The 20681-nt window shown below is 42.0% G+C and overlaps 2 protein-coding genes across 2 annotated transcripts; one reads left to right on the top strand and one right to left on the bottom strand.

Moving 5' to 3' along the window:
* Positions 1 to 618: 618 nt before the first annotated feature.
* Positions 619 to 6627, top strand: TRMT1L (tRNA methyltransferase 1L; the record flags this gene model as incomplete). The annotated part of the gene is made up of 7 exons (XM_010165134.1): positions 619 to 831; positions 2112 to 2302; positions 3641 to 3719; positions 4705 to 4871; positions 5569 to 5628; positions 6040 to 6166; positions 6312 to 6627. Coding segments are annotated over 7 exons (1153 nt in total), but the record flags the coding sequence as incomplete, so codon positions are not given.
* Positions 6628 to 12738: 6111 nt separating this feature from the next.
* RNF2 (ring finger protein 2) lies at positions 12739 to 18673 on the bottom strand. Its single transcript, XM_010165133.2, has 6 exons — positions 18587 to 18673; positions 18004 to 18164; positions 16581 to 16796; positions 15553 to 15825; positions 13945 to 14116; positions 12739 to 13004 (listed from the first exon to the last, which is right to left on the bottom strand). The coding sequence occupies exons 1-6, from the start codon at positions 18671 to 18673 to the stop codon at positions 12903 to 12905; spliced, it is 1011 nt and encodes a 336-aa protein (XP_010163435.1). The 3' UTR covers positions 12739 to 12902.
* Positions 18674 to 20681: the final 2008 nt, after the last annotated feature.

Here is a 20681-nt window from a genome sequence, read left to right as displayed (position 1 = left end):
TCTATGATTGTATCTCTTGGTTTAATCCATTTTGCAGCATATTAATTTTCAATTCAAGTAGGTTAATTCTTCCAATTTGGGTTTATATACATGCGTACATTCAAAATGTATACAGACACCAAAATAAGTGATTTGGGTTTTATTATTATTATTATTGATTAACATCCAGATCTAAGTTAATGAAGCAGTAGGTATTCAGGCTGAAAATTAGGATAATTATTTACTACATAAAGTGGAATGCAAACATTTGAAGGTATTTTTGGTTTCAGAAGTTTCCCTTTGTTTGAAGCATGAAGGTAAGCATCCGGCCAATATTCTTGTAACTTGAATTAGTCAGTAGGTCAGGATGCAGAAAACCCCAAAACACTACTTGCTGGCTTTGTGGTGATGTGGGTTTGGTTTTTTTTTTTCCAGCACAGTGCTGCCCTGGCTCCTACAATTTGATGCTTAAGTATTCTAAAATAATTAATGAGAGGTGTGCTGTAAATTCTAGTCCCGTTTCCTCCTTTTGTTTTAAGTATGACTATAGGTGAAGCTTATAAAATACTGTTTTCCTGAGATTAAAGCTAAACTCTTGAGCATTTATAGATACTCAGTGGGCTTTCCCTTTCTTTCCAGCCATCTGGACCCCTTTGGAACTTGTGTGAATTACCTGGATTCTGCCTTTAGAAATGTGAGAAATCTTGGAATAGTGTCACTGACATCCACAGACATCAGTTCTCTGTATGCAAAGGCTCAGCACGTTGCCCTGCGGCATTATGGATGCAATATTGTCAGGACAGAGTACTACAAGGAGCTGGCAGCCAGAATCATCGTTGCTGCTGTCACAAGGTACTGCTATAAAACAAATTTGCTCAAATCTGGGGAGTAACTTAGTAGGAAAGTGATAGCAATACAAAACTTCAGACTGCTGCTGTAGCTTATACCTGTTCAGTGTCCAGAATTCCTTAAATCTAAAAAAAAAAATCTAAAAGCCAGACTTTTTGATACAAAATTAACTTTTCATAGTTTGTCTGCTGCTGTGGGATAATGTAAATTTTCAACTAAAAGACTGGGCAAGGTGAAAATGCATAAATAGGGCAAGGGTTTGGGATGGTGGGCAGAGTTTTTTGGTGGTAGGGAGGGATGGGAGTGTAAAAAGTAATACCCAGACTTGCCTATCTGCAAACTCTTTGTTCCTCTGTCACTTTTGTGGTCACTTTAGTGCTGCATAGAACTTTGTAAATATTAAATAAACTGCTTGAATGGCTTCTAGCTAAGCATTACAGTTAGACTTGCTTCAATGGAAACTTCACTTCAGATCCTCGTGCTTGAGGTTAAGCAGATGTATGTAATTACTAACTTGTGCAATTAGTCATCTGCATGTAGATATTGTCAGGAAATTCAGTCTGTTAAATAAGTGAAGATATAAAACCTGGTCCCTAATTGGGGTCAAAAAGATCCAGGCAAGAGGATGGGACAACTGAGCAAGAAAGACAGGGAGATGAAATAGTGTGCAGAGGTCTTCTGAACGCCAGAGCAAAAATACTCACCTGAGTATCTTTAGATTTTACTTCTCTGTCTCCCTCTGTATGTGAAGTTGTTCCCTGCAGAATATTCTTAGAGACAGATACACTGCTCAAGCAAAGTTTTAATTGTGTTCTGGGTTACATGCTCCAACTCCCCTAAAGAGCTGTTCCTCCTTCTCAGTGCTTACCTATTCAGGAACTGCTCACATACCTTCTCACAGTCCTTATTTAATTTAATTATCATTTGATGATTTTCCCTCATCTGTGTCCCTCTACATTTCTGCTTTCTCAGATTTTCATGTAGTTTGTTTATATTTTTTGTTACGATAGCCTGGCAATAGGTGGGGATTTGGATAGAAAGATGATGCCAATGGTAGACCAGTATTTCTAGATGTGATAAGAAGTAAACCAAGATTTGCTTAGCCTGATAGGAAGTAGACAAAACTAGGCACTTAAGAAACACCACTTTCTCCTGATCACTTTCTCAGATCTCTTTCTAGGAAGTGGATGAGCTCAAGAATCTTTCAGCAGATTGGGGTGTCCGCTGCAATCTGCCTGCTGATTTCAGTACCAGGTGCTTTTGTGTTTGTTTTTCCTTCCCAGAGCTGCAGCTCGCTGTAACAAAGGCATTGAAGTTTTACTTGCAGTAGCTCTAGAACATTTTGTTCTAGTAGTGGTCAGAGTCTTAAGGGGACCGTCTCCTGCGGATGATTCAGCAAAGAAAATAAGATACCTCATCCATTGCCAGTGGTGTGAAGAGAGGATTTTTCAGAAAGAGGGTAATATGGTAGAAGGTAAATGTTTCTTTGTTGGTTTGTTGGGGTTTTTTCACACTTTCTAGAAGGTCTGATTCCTGTATCTCCATTCTGTGCTTGTTAAGGCCTTGTTTGTATTTACATCCCTTTAATAAAGTAATAATTCCCTCTAATGTAACAATGAGTGTGTTGCATGAGGCTGGAGAGGGTACCATGCTTCATGGTAGTGGGTTAGATGAGTTGTCTGCATGGATTTTGGTGTAAGTATACTGGATTTGTTTCTAGACAGGACATATTCCAACTATCTGTAGCTGCTGAAGCTTCCAGGATCATGGATCTGTCCTTTCAGTGGGACAGTCTTTGCTGCCATTCGGTTCCTCCGTACAGTGGCAGCTTGGTAGATTTTGGTGTCCAGTTGCTTTTCTACTGTTTATTTCAGTTCCCTTAAAATGGAGTGGACTAAAGAGTATGACATTCCCCTCAGATGAGGGGTAAAAGAAGGCAGCATCATATACTGAATGAATATAAAAGGAAAAACCTTGTTTCAAAGTGTCCTGGTTTAGAGGTTAGAGGTTCTTGGTTCTCTAACTCCTAACTGGTGTGGTCCCTTTGAGTGCCCTGCTCAGTGTCAGGTGTGTGAGCATGCAATGAGCTTGTTATTAAAAAGATTTTAAAAAGTTTTAACAAAGTTTTCAGAACAGGAATGAGTCACTGGTAAATAGTGTTATGGTAGAGATCTTAATTAGTAAATGAATTAGAATCATAGAATGGTTTGGGTTGGAAGGGACCTTAAAGCTCATCCAGTTCCAACCCCCCTGCCAGCAGCAGGGACACCTTCCACTAGACCAGGTTGCTCAAAGCCTCATCCAGCCTGGCCTTCAACACTTCCAGGGAGGAGCAGCCACAACTTCCTTGGGCAACCTAATTCTTTACTTAATGCCTTAATTGCAAGTGAACTGACTTACTGCTTAGAAAACTTGTAGGTGGGCTGTGTTTTGTAGATGTAATTGGCTGATGTCTGACAATTCTTTTGTTGATATTTACTGTTAACCTGGACAGCTGCTGACATAAGCGTAGGAAGGCAAATAATGTCCTTGTTACTCAAAATCTGCCAAGAAACATAGGACGTTATGTGGCACTTCTTTTCTTTTTCCCTTCAGTGTTTTCACAATGATTAAAGATGAAATCATCAATCACTAAATTCTCACAAGAACTGCTTGGCAGAAGTGACAACAGTGTCACGCTTCTGCTGTTGCTTGTCTTTCCAAAGACCTCCAGTGTAGTAAGCTATGACTTCGTATTGATGTCATCTCTCTCCAGTAAAGCAGGCATTGCTGGCTAGTTCAAACCAACTGAAATCCTCTTTTTCTGTTGCAGAAAACCCTTACCAGCAGCTGCCTTGTGACTGTCACGGCAGTATGCCTGGGAAGACAGCAGTGGTTCTTGGTCCTCTCTGGTAAGTTCAGAACAGAGTACAGAATTTAGGTTGGAAGGACCTCTGGAGGTCAACTGTTCAGTCATATAATAAAAATGCAAGATATTTTAGCATTCCCAAAGGAGGTACAGCAATCAGGGGGAATTCAGGAAACGTTGAATTGATTTTAATTTAGCAGTGGATTCAGTTTCTGCTTTTTAAGTATCTATTTATATTAACACCAGTTAATAAATAATAACAAACTTGCTTTAAATTTCACATTCGGTGCAATTTACATCATATATCCTGCACAGCTGGCTAGGTGTTCCTCTAGTTGCCAAATGTTCAGCAACTATTACTCTACTTGTGGAGAATTTATTTAGTAAATCTCTACATGTGCTGACAGTAGTACATAATACACTGCTTGATAATTAAGACTTAAAATTTTCTCTCGTGAGAAACAATAATAAATCTCTTTAAAGTCTTTTAACTGTTTCAAAGCAGTGTTATAAACAGTTGGCAATTGACAGTTCCTTTCTTGTGAGGGTTAAATGACTTGCTCAATATATTAGGGCAGAAATAAAATTACCATTCTTGAGATCTTGATTTTTAACATAAGACCAGTGTTAGTGTCATAGAATCATAGAATCATAGAATGGTTTGGATTGGAAGGGACCTTAAAGCTCATCCAGTTCCAACCCCCCTGCCATCAGCAGGGACACCTTCCACTAGACCAGGTTGCTCAAAGCCTCATCCAACCTGGCCTTCAACACTTCCAGGGAGGAGCAGCCACAGCTTCTCTGGGCAACATGGGACACTGCCTGACCACCCTTGCAAGAACGATGTTCTTCCCTTTTTTTTTTTCCTAAACAAAGCAATTCAATATCACTGGGTTAAGAACGCAGTCAGCCTGATGCAGCACCTCGGTGTAACGTAACTGCTGATCCATTTGGGCAAGAGATTTTTAGGGCAACTGTTTTGCTTTCATTCAGAAGTCTTAACTTTTCACTTGCCTTGCCTTGTGTAGGTCAGGAGCTCTCTTTAACACTGGGTTCCTCAGAAGAATGTTCTCTGGGGCTGTCCAGTATGGTCTGGATGAAGCTCAACCACTTTTGAAGACATTAGTTTGCGAAGCAGATTGCACAACTTTACAACATTTTTCTATCCATAGTCCTTATGATGAGAACAAACAAGGTAAGGAAAATGGCAGACTGGTCACAAAACCAACCAGCTTCCTGGTGATTTCGAGAGATGCTGCTCTTTGATAACTTACTCCTCAGCAGTGTAGCCATAACACTGGATGCAGCGTGGGACTTGTCAGTTCTTGTCAGATGGTCTTTGGTGCTGTAAAAAGAGCAGGGTCTGTTGGAGGCAGAGTACTGGATTTAGACATCTTTAATCAGCATGACAGATCCTAAAGCAATAAATGTACTGCAGGCAGGCTGACTGCCATGGAATCCAGCGTGTTCCCTGAAGGAGGTGGAAATACCAACTGTCTGCTAGTTCTCTGGTGTATCTTGATCCTGACCTGAGAGCATATGCTGTTAAGAGAGGACCCCAGCTGTTGCGCTCTGCATAGAATCATAGAATAGATTGGGTTGGAAAAGACCTCCAAGATCATCAAGTCCAACCCATACTGCGCACGGATTGCAGATCAGTGTGCCAAAAGAAATGCCTTTCTGTTGTACTATTAAATTAAATTGTCTTTTTAATATCCCCTCTAAATTCAAATTACTGACTTAGTAAGTAGAAGTTAGCCATATGTATGCTTGTTACTACGCTTCCTTCTTTAGGCCAGAATGGGGTATTATTTCTTTCTGTTCAACTGAAGCATTTTGCCATTTTACTGTCTTAAAGTAGAATTAATTTTGACTTTTTAATTGTATTCTAGAAGAGTCTGGCATATATATTAAAACACCAAATAATTCTGTGGAATCCTACTTGGTACCTGGTAAGTAGATCATTTTAGTGCAGCTCTAGCAGCTTCAAATTAAATTGTAGTTTAAGTGATGGCTAAGCCAACCTGGTATTCATATAAATTTTTTTTGTATTTAACAATACTGGTATTCAGGATTTATTTTCCCTTTAAATACTGATTGTACTTTACCTTCATCCAGAATCATACTCAGTGGTAAAAGCAGAATGCTAAATACTCCATGAAGCCTACTTGGCTTCACTTGTTATTACTGCAAGTGGCAAGTTAATTAAATTCAGGCTAGATTTTAACTCTGCAAAATACTGGCTTATATAAAAGCAGACACAAAGGTGGAGTTGCTGGGTGGCTTGGTTTTTGGTTTGGTTTTTTTTTTTGTGGTATGTACCAACTTTGGCTTCACTGGCTTTTTTTTTTTTTGTGGTCCAGGAAAAAGAAAAAGTGATGAAGTGATTCGAAATGCAGCCAAGCGACAAAAACCTGAGAACAGTGCTGAGCACCCGGCGTTTTATTACAACATCCACAGACACAGTATTAAAGGAATGAACATGCCAAAGTAAGGTTTTCATTTCAGTTCTACTCTTGTGTTACTACAACAACTGATTTATAACTTGTATTGACTCAACCTTATTAGCATTAACTCCTTTAAATGTTTGGGTTTGTTTTGGATGTTTTTGGGTTGTTTTTTTTTTCCCCCCCAGGTTAAATAAGTTCTTAATGTATCTCTCTGAAGCTGGCTACAGGGTAAGTAGAACCCACTTTGATCCCATGGGAGTTCGCACCAACGCGCCCTTGGCACAATTTAAGACTGTTCTCACAAAGTACAGCGCTCCAACCTTCGCCCTGGGGCAGGCAGAAGGCCCTGTCCACCTACCTGAAGATAGCCAAGCAGGAGAGCAGGTTCCAGCTGCTGCAGATGGCAAGGCTGAAGAGGCTGAGTTTCTGGAAGATGATCAATCTGGAGATGCTGCTGCCACGTTCACAAATGACTACCTTACTCACTGCGCAGCTGATTAACGCCAGTCTCTTTGTTCAGAGATCGGGATATCGCGGACTTGCAAGCACAGCCTGTTCCAAGTAAGCCAGTGCTTCCTACCAAACTGGATTTTAAAAATTTGAGTTGCCTGCTATTTTAATTTGATTCATGTTTTAGAATAATGTAGCAGAACTTACCCCTGTGGTAAAGGTACTGTTACTGTGAGAAGGTTTGGAGACAGTTCCTTGCTTTTCTGCTCACCATCCACTTTCACACTGAGGCATCGTGGCTGCTCCCGAGTCTTTGGTAAAGCCTTGCTGCTAGCACAGAACCCAGAAGGGTGGATGGGGCCAAAAGTCTTAAGCATTTCTGAACATGAGGTTAATATGAAACAGAATATTCCTAAAATGAATCGTTCTTAAATCCTGACTGGTTACGATTCAGAGGGAGGTCACGTTAAGATGAAGATGAAACATCACAGGATAAAATGTGATCTGAGTTTAAGCAAGCCCGAAAGGCCTGACTCGGTGTACTTCCAGCTCCAGGTTGCACATGTGATTTGGCATTCACTTCTGTTTTCACAGCTCTGCTTACAAGCAAGGACCTAACACAAGTGAGAACAGGAAGGAATGGTTCAAATCCTGTTCCTGAAACTTCAGTTTATAACCAAACCTTAGCGAACGGCGTTAGCCACCCCAGGTAGTTTGGTCAGGGATTGCATTTGGCTGTGTACTACAAAAAGGTGGAGTGACGAGGCACCACAAGTTGAAGTTCTAGGTGAAGTTTTGCTACAGATTTGTTAGGAATACAACCTTAGCTGTTAAAAAGATCTCTTCTGTGAACGAGCAAAGATGCTGTGTGCTGGTAGTTGGTTCTGGTTTCCTTAAATATATGGCAGCATTCCAGCCAAATAAGCTTCACTTTGTCCTTTCTTTCCCCCAAACTTTTTTCAGGTACTTCCTCCGTATGTTTCACTCGAATTGGGAACAATCCCAGTTGCACTAGTCCTTCTATTTTGTCGCAGGTTCAGCCTGGCCCCTGGTGCCAGGTTTATTTCAGAGCAGAACATGAGGGGTTATTACTCTGATTTATTAATCTCTGAAACTTCACAGTGAAAGAATTGGTTCTGTCTCACTGACTGCCAACCAAGAGTAACACGACTGATACGCTCCTGCTTATGCCAAACTTCCCAAGCTCTTATCAGGCCTCTGAATTAAGTTACTGCCTCTTACACCATCTTAAATTCAAGATTGCTTTGGTAATGAGTTATTTTCATTCTGTCCTAATTAAAAAAAAAAAAAGGAGATCACTAAAGGGATCATAGCTTGCACTTCTGTAGTGATGCAGCAACAAACTAAGTTTCCTTAAAAAATTTAGTGCTTATAGTTCTTTTCCAAAGATAACTTGGGATCAAATTGGAAAGGTAAATGCAAGGAGAAAGAAGAGTTAGTGTTCCCTAGTTGTTCTGAGCTAAATTTTTATTTTTTTAAGCAGAGAGATTGTTGGCTGGCTTTGCTTGCAGATAACACGCCACTGGAGTTTTCATGTAAGTGGGAATTAGAACCAGTCCTAAAGTCAGTTAACTGGAGCAAAAGAGAGTGTTCCAATTACAATAAAGTAGGCTAAAAAGGAAGTTTAACTGAAGTATGTTGTGGGAAGTATTTTAGATTACTTTTGCAGCTCCTCCTCAGTAACAGAGGGTATTATGCATCGTTTCCAAGTCAAAGCAACTATTCCTTGGAGTTTGCAGCTGTGTACAAGGAGGGGCAGAGAAACTGAAGTTCAGGCTTGTCCATACAGGTGGGGCATTTTTCCACTGTCAGGTGAGCAGAAGCAACCAGAATGAGGGACAATTACTGGTGTAGGTGACCAGCAGCAATGAGGGACAATGACTGGTTGTGAGGAACTGCACTGTGGACTTGTCTCAAAGATTGTTTGCACAAGACCACCAGGTATCTTTGAGCCACGGGGTGATAAACTTATCTCAAAGATCGTTTACCACCGGTTTCTGGGAATCCCATTCTGTGAAGGCGCCCTGCCCGCAGGGGGGTTCTTCCCGGACGTGTCCTTGCCCAAGTGCTGGGGGGGCATGAAGAAACGTGCCATTGCTATGAAAACTACAGCCCTCGAAGGGGTATTTAAGGAGGACCAGCACGGGCAAGAGGGCAAGCTGCTGGCGGCAGAGAGACAGGAGAGAGACAGAGGACAACCGCCTGACCGCACCGCACCTCACCACGCTGCATCACCACTGGAACGAGCAACTGAGACCTCCTCGCCCACCCCTCACCGTCGCCTCGCCGCTGGATGGTGACTATTGCAGCCCTATCCCGACTCCTTGCTTGATTTCCCATCTTTCGTTCCATCCTGTCCTATCGCTATTCTCTTTATTACTCTTCTTTTCTAATAAAAGATGTTCTGGCAGTACGGCATGTGACCTCGTTTGTGTCTTAATCTCGCTCTTGTGATCATATCGAAACCTTCCCCGACATCGGATCGGGACATTTAAATGATCCCCGACATCGGATCGGGACACTGGTGTAGGGGACCAGCAGATGGGGTGTTTGTAACCTATGAGAATTCTCTTCCTGTTCAACAGTTGTCTCAGTTGGTCATCAGTTGGGTCAGTCCTGCAATAACAAGTTCACAGAACACCAGTGATGGTTCCAGGCTGTTGTTTGGGGGCTTCTCTTTGTAATTGCTTGATTCTATGAGAAGGTGTAACTGGTACATTGTCCTGGTGCTGTGTGGAGACAGGGCCTGGGGAACCAGCACCAGCCTCAGAACACATCACCACCACAGCTCTGTGCACACAGCAGCATGACCCAAAGCTGTAATCCATGTTGCCAAAGTTGGCTATTGCAGTCGCAGACAAATGAGGATAATGCAGGTGGTGTTGGCAAGGTTACTGCTGATTCTCTTTGAATTCTCAGTGTAGCACCAGGCCTGAGAAGACACTTGGTGGAATACTTCACGGGGCACTCTGTGCCACTGTCATTACTGACAGACCTTCAACATGCAACAAATCTTTGCTGGATCAAGGACTTACTGCAAGTGGCTTGTGCTGAACAGAAAATCAGAACCAAGGATGCGTTAGGGGACTGAAATCAGTGTTGGGGATCAGCAGATCACAGAATCATAGTGGTTGGAAAAGACCTTTAAGATCATTGAGTTCAACCATAAACCCAACACCACCCATTCCACCTCTAACCCATGTCCTGGTTTAGAGGACACCACCTCTAAACCATATACAGACCATGAGGCACCTCATCTGCCTGTCTGTTAAATGCCACCAGGGAAGGTGACTCCACCACCTCCCATGTGCTACAGGACAAACACCAGGGATGATGGAAAATGGAGGTTTAGGATCTGTCTAGTTACCCGTATGGCTAGTACACTCACACCTCTAATGATTTTTAGCTGAGATAAAGTCTGCCTACCCACTGCAGAGAGCAGCTGCCCATGAGCTCTCTGGGTATTGTCTGTTTAGGTGTGATCAGGGGAAGCGTTAACGGAGTTAAAGCTTTTCAAAAAGCAGCTCTGAAAAATCAGAGTCGGCACAGCGAGCAGCAGGAGTGCCAGCAGAAAAGGACCTCCTCCTGCAGTCAGAGAGCTTGAGTTCAGTGCATCTCAAGAAAGCCTACTCTTGGTGTACCCAAGCACTCCCTCTTAACTCCAGGTGCATCCTTCTGGTTAAAAGTTGTAATAACTGTTTGTAGAGATAAAACAAAGGAAAGGGATGGAAATTCAATGGGGTTTTTTTTAATAGTGTACCTCAGCCCCAGAGATTTGTTACAGTCACCCTACACTGCTTTCTGGTGAAGCTGCTTAATACACAATTACATGCAACCAGAGTTGCTGGGTTAAACCTGAGTGCTGTGAAAATCCTTCATCCCATTTCTCAGGCTACAGGATGTGATAACAGCAGCATCTGCCACTGGAAGAGCTGTTATCTCTGTACTTCTCATTCAAACCTTTCCCTCCAGACAGCCTTAAAAACAAACCAAAACCTGTCCAAAGGGTTTCTCTTAGGAATTATAAGAGGAAGCAGCACTGGAGTTTTCAGCAGGTTGGTGATAACATTTTTGTTTTTATTGTCCATTTTAGAATTCAGTGTGACCTTAGTTGGATACTAGAGCTATTAGCCTTACCTGTACCCAACACACGTTGTGTACTTAAAAAGTTACATGGCTTTAAAAGGCAGAAGAGTCACTTTGCAAATAAAATAGTTTATAGCACTAAAGAGTCACAGTGCAATCAATGGTTTAATCAAACAACTACATTTTTTATATATATATATATAATATTTAAAGAACATAAATATTCAGTAAATTCACTACACCATGAAAATAAAAGCTTCACATTCTCCCACGCTTTTTAAAGAACTGGGGACAGAGTGACAGACAGCTCCTAGACAGACTGCTCAGCTTCACAAACACCTCTCTGGCTGCAGGGACTGGACGTTACCTTAGCTATCATGACAGGAAGGGATGCTGCAGCTAATCTAGAAGTTTCCCCATAAATTTTAAAGCATTTATAATCACCACTTCCCACCCCTCCGATTATATTTAGTGGACGTGCATTACTAGTCTATACAAAGCAACATTTCACCAGAAAGTCAGGAATAATGGATTTCCTTAAAAACTCTGTGTTCTGGGGCCTGAAAACTTCCATTTCATCTCACAAAAAAACAAGTCTTCCCAGGAAAGAGAAAATAATTAAGTTACTCAAAGAAGCCTGTGCAGTTTTCACGTTGGGATAAAGCTGATCTGCAACAGCAGACGCAACAGACACGTATTTATTTACAAGTGCTTGAAAGCCAGAAGCGATGGAAGGGCTCTTCCTTCCCAAGAGGATCCCCAAGCATCCAGATATGTACCACATGCCAAAACCAGGCTAACTACAGGCAAGACAAAGACGGAGCGATACCGTTTGTTTAAAGTCTGTTCCTTCTCACCTAGCACAGCAGCTTGTGTTGCTTCCAGCTTCAGGTGTGAACAGGTGAAGGCTTCACCGGCAAGTCTTGCAGCAAAAGGAATCTCAGGGTCATGCTCGTAGGTAAAGCAACCCCCGTGAAGTGACAGCAAGGTCCAGTGCGAGGGGAGAGGAGTGGAACATGCACATGAACAGTAGCTACTGGACTTCACACAACAGCCTACTGCCAACTTTTAAAACTTGAACCTAAATTTAAGACACTAAACAGTAAACTTTTGTCAAGTACTAAAAGTGTTTTCCAAAGTGCTAAGCCACGTTTGTTAAAGCTATGGCAAAAAAAAAAAACAACAAACCCCAACAAAACAAAAAATACAATCTCGGAGCAGCTTATGGTTGAAGTCAAACTCAAACTGAAGCCCAGATAAGCTCACAGCCAGGGTGGCACAAATTCCATAAAGCAAAGCATTTTGATGTTGCATTATTTCCATGTGCTAGAAATTCAGGGATTTGCTTTTCAAAAGTTTTCAGGAGAGTTCTTTATAGAACATTCTAATACATTCACAATAAAAATCTGTTCTTACAGAGCAGGGCTGTACAACTTCCAGATTTTCTTCAGTTCAGCTGGTGAGGACAGGATAACACTGCAACAGGGGCCAGATGGGAACTGCAGCGTGCATCAAGATCAGCATGTTCTACACAGGGAAGAATTCTGGGTTTGGGGTTGGTTTTGGTTTTTTTACTTAAAATATTAATTAAAAAGCAAACCCATCTCATAAATCACCTTGCACTAAAGTATGAAACAAGGTTTTAAAGTCAGTTTTCTCACTACAGCTCTATTTGTTCACAAGAAAACGATGAATAAATCTTTTCTAGGGAATCAGATGACCTTTAGCTGCAAGACTATCAGAAATGAATTCTCTACCCACCTTTTATATGGATAATTGTTAGCAAATTCCAACATTTAACACATTCCTTGGCATATGTTACTACTGAATAGACTGACTCAGCCATGGAATGCTCAATACTTCACAGAGGCTACCAGAACTGTGTCAAATGGATTAGAAATCCAGATTTACCTGGACAAAATCAAAGACATTCCAAAGCGGAACACTCGTTCAGTTATCATGCATTAGGAACACAAAAGCATGTCAGACACTGGAATGCACTGGAGAAGGTCATTCAGTCTCCTAAGGAAAAACCAAAACCCAAAAGACTAAATTAAATACAACCCAGAATACTGTCTAATCAGATTAATAAGTATACTGAGAGAGCCTGAAGGCATCACGTGTATTGTCCAGGAAGATAATGGTGGTGCCTTCTTTTAATATTAAAAGAAGTCAGAGCTATAAAAAGAGTTAGTCCCATCTCACTTTTCCAGCACAGCTTATTTATGTTCCTTTGTTGGCGCATAGTACAGTTCCATGGGTTTGTTCACTTTCCAGTACTTCTCACTGACCAGTTCCAAGGAAAACGACCCGTTTAATACCTGGAAGAGACCATCGAAACAGAAAGGAAATAAATCTGATGGCTTGCACGGGTAGCGCTGCAGAAACAAGACTACTTACATCAAAGAATGTGCCGACTTAATGAAGTCACTGATAACGTGGCACAAGTTGTTAGCTAACCACTCGGTGTCAAAAAGCAACAAGGCAAGCTGCTCTGAACTCCTGATCTCACTCAAACAGCACCAAAAACAACTTTTGCAAAGTGAATATAGTTGTAAATAAAGTGAACTTCAGTTCTCCTCCTTCCTCTCTCTGCAAACAGAGGGAGTAGTAGATGCGTATTTACACCAGAAGCATCTCTGCTTTTGTCTAAGGGACAATCTGTTGGGAAGCTGTTTGAAATAAGTTCTTACTGCAAAACCTCTGCCTCTCTCTTAACCAGAAGACTGATTTTATGCAAATAAATGTAAGACCAGGCTCAGAGTTCAATCTAACCGTGACACTGCCTTGTTGTTGTACCTGTCTATTCTGAATTCAGCAGCTGAGAGGAGGGATTCTTCCCTAAGCTACTCAGCTGTTTCACAGTGGAATATTGGAAGCCTACAGGGAAGTGGAGAAACGCCTCCTTCCCATAGATGTTTCCTGATGCTGGAGCTATCTGCTCTTGAAACAAGATTCTCAGATGAAGTCATATTTTTCCTCTTCAGTTTTCACTTTAAACTAATAGCGTAAGTCAGGCAGTAGTTGCTGGCACCACTGGATTTTTCTCAAGTCATTTCTATGCCTCTTTTTCTACTAACCAAGCTTGTGCTGTATACATTTTCCTATAAAGCAACTCATCTGCTTCTAAATAACCAACCTGGTGCTGTGAATTTTATCCCTAAGTCAACTCAGGAACAGTCCCCTGAGTGGATTTTAATCAGATCTGTGTCAGAGCTGGATTGCTGCTCGCTTTTCCTCCCAGACAGAAGTTGTGCTTACAGTGAACTGCCCGTTGGCGGTGGCGATGTAAATGGTGTACTGCTTCTCACTGGCCGTGTCAAGGTTCATCTGGTTTGATTCTCCTTTGCTACGAAGCTCCTCCAAAGCCAATCTCACCGCTAGGTACTTGGACAAGTGATCAACGGTGGCATTGCCCGAGGTCTTGATGTATCTGCAACAACAGCCACAAAAACAATCAAAGATGTTGGAGTTGCAGGGATGGGAAGAAGACATCTGGAACACCCTCAGATGTTGAGCATCAGGTGTGAAAAGGCTTTTAAAGACACTTCACTCACAAGAATATCAATCGCCTTTACCCAAGACATGCAAGCAGCTTATCACATTATTGTGTTCCAAAGTGTCCTTACATCTTGTTGACACTTCTCCCACAGGCCCTTCTCCTCTTTGTAGAGAGGAGACAGCGCTGCCCTGTCATCTGCTCAAAATGAAACACCCAGTAACAACTTGTCAAGGGCTTTTGGGAATTAGGACTGCTGAAATCTTCTGAGCATAGATATGCAGTCTGTGAAGTGCCTGGACAGAAAGCTGTAAGGTGTTAGCTACACACGCCACACACTCTGCACCTCCTTAAAGTTACTCTTTATTGTCTCCCTCTCTGTTCTCACTCTAATTCTTCATGCAAGAACTCAAGGCCGACACAAATGCCACAGAGGCCTCTCCCAGAAGCGTAGCTTTCTCTTTGCCTTTCAGAACAATCCCCAGAACTCCCTTTGCAATTCCAAACCAAAAAAGAAAACCTGGCTGAAGCTTATAAAATACTTATAGGCACTACAGAGAGATGTCTCATCGGGAGAGAAAGCCAGGAAGAGATCTAAGGAAAACTCCACGAGACTGCTTGTTGCTGTGATCCAAATTTGCAGTCTGCACTTGCACTGGGTCATGAAAAAAACACCAGGAAAAGCTTCCAGCCTACAAATCCCGCTGACACAATCCTGCTGCTCTGAAACCTGCTGATGCTTAACGCAAGGTTTTGTTTATTTCCAAAGAATCCTAAGAGTAAGTAGAAAGGGGCTGGTGTTACACCATCACCCTAGTACCTGCTGTGAACTGCAATGCTAGAAACACTTGAACACATCTTTATTTGCAATCAGAGGTTTAAACCAGATTGTTCCTGTATTCTTGGTGAAAGCTGAGCAGCACCATCTACCTCACTTGGCATGGAATCCCAGAATGTCAGGGATTGGAAGGGACCTCGAAAGATCATCCAGTCCAATCCCCCTGCCAGAGCAGGAACCTAAATGAGATCACACAGGAAGGTGTCCAGGCAGGTTTTGAATGTCTCCAGAGAAGGAGACTCCACACCCTCCCTGGGCAGCCTGTCCCAGGGCTCCGTCACCCTCACTGTAAAGAAGTTTCTTCTCAAGTTGAAGCAGAACCTCCTGTGTTCCAGCTCACACCCATTGCCCCTTGTCCTACCATTGGGCATCACTGAGAAGAGCCTGGCTCCATCCTCCTGAGCGTATATGGTTAAAGAGGATGTGGTATGACCAAAGTAAATTGATTTTAAAAAGCCCTAAGAAGCGATTCAAACCAAAAGCACCAGAAAATACCAAGCAGAATACACAGAGAGGCCTAGAAGACATTGACCTCGTCTGTGCGCTGTCATCGTTCTCCATGAGGGTTGGGTGAGGCCTGAAGACTAGTTCGATTTCACTGGCACCATCCATGACGGGATCTATGGCCACAGTTGTGTTGTTATTGTCCAGCTCTAGCCCAGAATCATCTGATGTTTTGGTCCTCTTGTTGCTAGGCCCCGCTTCCTGATTGCTGTGCGTTGAGGCGTTGCTGCAGTGAGAACTGTCACCGTTATCCTCTGCTCCGCTCCCGTTCTCAATCTGTTGTTTCTTGCCTCTCTGTAACCTGGCCAGAAATAAATAGAAATCAGTGTTAATCTGAATTCACCCAACGGACAGGCCCACGGAGCTTGTACAAGTCCTCCCTCTCCTGGTCTCCCTCATGCCAGAGGTTAGACGTGCACACGCAAGCACTAAATGTTTCAGAGATATTTAAAGCTAAAAATAAAAGAATAATAATAATAATAAAAAAAATTTTCAGGCAATTTCAGACCATTTTTTTTTCATCTAAATATGAATCCACATGTGATTGAAACTATAAATCACACCATTCTTCACCACAACATAAAGTCTGGGGCTCTTTCCCAGCTGACTCTCTCAGGTTTAAACGCACACCCAGAATCTCACCATATATTCCAGCCTCGTGAATTAAGTCGCAACCAAAGCCTAAGCTGTGGCATTACGTGGATGTATTTGCATGTAAGGGGTAATAAATATGTTGGTAGAGGATTCACTGCATTAGTTTATTATCCAAGACACGACAGCCATAATTAGGTGAAGCTAAGGGGAAATCTGCTGTCTCTACATCAGGCTACCACAGAAGTCGCAGGGAGCGATACAAAGGTTTCTATTGGTAGACAAAAGGTTACAAATTATTTTGCCAAAAGTTAAGAATCACCTTGCCAAAGTTAAAAATTATTTTGGCAGACTTCAGGGGAGAGAAGAGGAATCTCAAGCTGTACAGGGAGCGAGGACAGACAGTGTATTTTTAGTGTTAAGGCAAACAAGGTTATACGTGGACAAATGACGCGGGTGACGTACCTGTTCATCGCCTGAATCTTTAATCCCTCCTCAATGCTGTGGCTCAGAGCTTGCTGGTTATTGTGCTTGCTGATTCTTGCCAGCACTCTCTCCTGATGAGCTTCGTATTCATCTCGGCTTGGATAAATTTTACTGATGAGAGCATCGAAATTGGGATCTGGTCTGAGTGATCTTTTTGAAACTAGCTTTTTGCGACACGTGGGACATTCTTTGTTGCTGGTCATGAACAAGAAGGGAGAAAACGATACTAACTCTCCAGCAATTACAGAAGTCTGCCTTACCGCTGCGATTCTTAGTCAAGGTGCTCATCAGGACTCAATATCTGCAGCAAATCTGGAGTGGAGCTTCTATCTTTTGACAGATCAGGTAGTTCCAGATATTAAAAAAAACCCCAAACAACCTAGAGCATGTATCTACCTACTTCTTTTTTTTACAAAAAGTATGTTTAAGCAAAATATGTTTAAACAAAATATATTTAAGCAAAATATATTTATATTTAAGCAAACTGCATTTAGACTGAAGAGTTCAAGAGTTCCACTCTGTTCTTCCCTTAACCCTCTGGCTCAATTTTCACCTTAATTAAGGCACAGTCTTCCTAGCACTTGGTTAAAGAACCTGTTCTATAGTTCAAGCACTAATTACTGGGAAAACTAAAAGAGTCTTGTCCTTCCTACCAGTTTGTTCTCATTTCACTAAAATGTCAGGTTCACACAATATTTTCCTGTATAAGGAAGAGACCTCAATAGCTGAAGCACTGTTGTCTTTACTCCTGATTGTTTTCTTCTTTCCCTCTAATGTATTTTTTGCTAATTACTCATCAGAAGTTACACAGGCACAGCAAATTAAGTGACCTCTGAACACAGGTAATTGCCACTGTCAGAAACAGATACGTCAGTGACCTCATTGCTGTTGGTTACCTCAGAATTCTTTTGCTTTTGGGAAAATACAAACTTGTAATTGAAGAATATGAGAAAAATTATTTGTACTTTAGTAGAGATTGTTTCAGTAGCGAAGCTTGGAAGTAGGATTACTGCTGAAAGGCCACACAATCTGCAATTTATTCTTAGGAAAAGGAAGAGTAAGGGAAATGAGACTCATTTTGTCTAAATAACATAACATTTTTGTTTTGCTGTTACTGGATTGGAAAAAAAAATTAAAAAGGAAGAGAAGAGAGATTTTCAGCTCCTTGCAAGAAATGAAGTTATGGAATGATTTTTCCCATTAAAAAAAAAAAACAACCAAACAGATCTGCTCTGCCACAGATGGCTGAACTGTAAGAATGAAATCTGAAAAGTGTGTTCACACTCAGAAACCTGCAGCACACAGGCACGTAACTGTTCCAACACCCAGGACTTAAAGGTTTTCCTTGATCACATTCTCATCTCAAGTGAAATCTCTTTTCCCTGTAACAATTTTGACATACCCACTCCTGAGGGCTGTAATGATACAGTCAGCACAGAAGCGATGCAAACATTCTTTTGTCGTCATGGTGTTTTTTAACATATCCAAACAGATGGGACACATCAGCTCGCTGTGCAGGCTCCTCGGTGACACCACGATTTCCAAGCCATCGGTGATTGCTTCCTAGTGTAACATAAAGTAAAAATTCTTTAATGGAATTAGTAACTTCCTCACAGAGATTGTATGTTTTACTCTCCTGTTAAAGAGAGACACAGTAAAAAGACAAGACAACACAAAACCACATCAAGCACACACCCCCATGCTGCTAAAGACATTTAAAAAGAAATTAAAATTAAAATTCTGGGGTTCTTTTAATATTATGAGAGAGGTTTTGGGTTGGAAGGATTAACGACTGGACTCGATGATATTAAAGATCTTTTCCAGTCTAGGCAATTCTGTGATTTTTTTTTTTTTTAATATCCTATCATTTAGAATAGCCAGTTAACACTCCTAAAGGAAAAAGAATATCTTAAAAATCAAGCTTCATGTTCTAAAAAGTACTAAAAAAGCCTGTCCATAAAGGCCAGCTCTCTGACACGCGTTACCTGCGGCGTTCTTTGCAGTTCGTACAAGCTGAGCTCCCATGTTTTGCTTAAAGGTTGGGTCCCGTTCGTCTGCACGGCCTGAGACATGGCTGGGAAGAAAAAGAGGAACAAGTTGCACGTTGACATACATCTGGCTCCAGGAGCCAGCTCCCTGTCCCCAAGCAGGCTCTGCTGGCACACAAGATGTCCTCAAGGTCCATCCAGACACAGCGGGCTCTGTGCCAACACAGCAGACAGAGGGGGAACACTCGGTCATCCAAGTACCAGGCTCTGCTGCGTTACACACAGATAATCCCACTCCAGAGAAATTGAGGGGGACGGTCAGCCATGAACAATTTTCAAACATCAATTAAGGTTGTTAAACAACAGGGAGATAGAACTGAAAGCCATAAAAATTTGGCTGCGTGGTGTAAAAGCTGCAAACGGCACCTGATGCGGAAAACATTTGTAAAGCATCCACTTAGGGACGTGCAGACGGGTCACGGAGGGTCTGCTTCTTAACTGAGGGGATGGTCAACATCATACACACACAGAGAGAAACCAGCTGAACATCTTCACTGGGAGCACACTGTACTGCCTGCCTTCTTCCTCCTGAAAATACATCGCCAAGGGTTTCCAAATCAGAGGTTTAGAGAATACTGAAAGATCGAGTAAAACCTGGTCACTGGGTAATTCCAGCCAAGGTCTGCTTTCCCTGCCCAGTCCCACTGGGTTTCAGTGGACGTGCACCTGATTCGCAGTGACGATGGTGGGGAACGAGGAGGGAGTCAGAGGTTTTAAATGTCAGAAATTCAAATGATACACACGTAATCAGAGTTCCACTCGGTTTTGGTATCAGTAGTGGCAGACAGGCATTGCTGGAAATGGACAGGGCTAAAAACAACAACACTCAACAGATGACGATATCACTGCTGCAGAATTTGCCTACAGGCAAAGGCACACATCAGCTTCTCATTACCAACACCATAAATAAAACACACAAAAAAAGACCATGCAGAGAAACTGTAATGCTTTCCCATCCAAGTTTGAGGATTATGATATGAGATGAGGCAAAAGGACTACACACGGTCACTGCAGACATGTAAAATGAAGTCAGGTCAAAACAGCGGAAGAAAGTGATGTTTCTGAACAGATTTTCACGCTGGGGGAGAGGGGGCAGTCCTTCCCATCTCTCCAAAAATGCCTGCCTTGAAGGAGGAAAACTTATCCCAGACTGTGTGGTACGCTTAAAAAAAATAAATGTAAATATCTAAGAGGCAAGAGTGCAGCTGCAGACATTTCTACTAGGTGGAAGAAACAGAAATTTGAGCAACCTGGTCTAGTGGAAGGTGTCCCTGCTGCTGGCAGGGGGGTTGGATCTGGATGAGCTTTAAGGTCCCTTCCAACCCAAACCAGTCTGTGGTTCTATGATTCTATGAAATGCTTTCTTCCTTTCTTTTATAACTTCTTTTAAATCTAGGTTTGTATCTCCAGACCCTTCAAATCAGCAGACAAATAGAGATTCTATTGGTATCTACCAGGTACGTAATAATCCAGTAATAATCCAGTTCATCAGGTTCTATATGAAAGGGGTTAACCTCTGTGGAGAACAAGGTTACTTTATCAGCTTTAATTAAGTGTTGAGGGAAAAGCGAGAGAAGCAGTGCAGCAAAGATTATTATATCGACTTTTATCCAGGCACAGAAACTAGAGTTTTCTCACCTTATGAAAAAGGGAGTGAGGGAAAAAATAAAATAGCCTGATATAAAGTAGCCACATCCACTATTATGTCTAATAAGTAACAAAGGTCTGAAGAGGCAGCAAAAGAAATTATTAGGAGATGACAGACTGTCAACTCTGATTTTTACTAGATAAATATTGCACCCTAAAAATACATTTTACTTGTCACAAGAGACATGTTCCTCTGTGTGGGTCAGACAAGTAAGATGTCCAGGTAGGACTTCACCTCCCCATCAGAAGTGACAAGCCACCACGACCCAGGTGCAGCCTGTCAGCTCCCAGTCTGGCCAAGCATTGGACTGTCCTGGCAGGATCCTGGGCATTTGAGTTAAATTATTCAGAGGTATGAATTTAACAATGGTATTAAGTGACACAG

Source organism: Antrostomus carolinensis, unplaced genomic scaffold, assembly GCF_000700745.2.
Source record: "Antrostomus carolinensis isolate BGI_N321 unplaced genomic scaffold, ASM70074v2 scaffold32643, whole genome shotgun sequence".
NCBI classification, from domain to species: Eukaryota; Metazoa; Chordata; class Aves; order Caprimulgiformes; family Caprimulgidae; genus Antrostomus; species Antrostomus carolinensis.
Note: the sequence above shows the minus strand (reverse complement) of the source record. Positions and strands in the feature narration are given on the sequence as shown.

Coding starts and splice junctions, on each gene's coding strand:
- RNF2 (XM_010165133.2), bottom strand. CDS start 18,673: ATGTCTCAGGCCGTGCAGACGAACGGGACCCAACCTTTAAGCAAAACA. Junction 16,797..18,003: donor ATTACAGCCCTCAGGAGTGG/GTATGTCAAAAT, acceptor GTTCATGACCAG/CAACAAAGAATGTCCCACGT. Junction 15,826..16,580: donor AAGATTCAGGCGATGAACAG/GTACGTCACCCG, acceptor ATTTCTGGCCAG/GTTACAGAGAGGCAAGAAAC.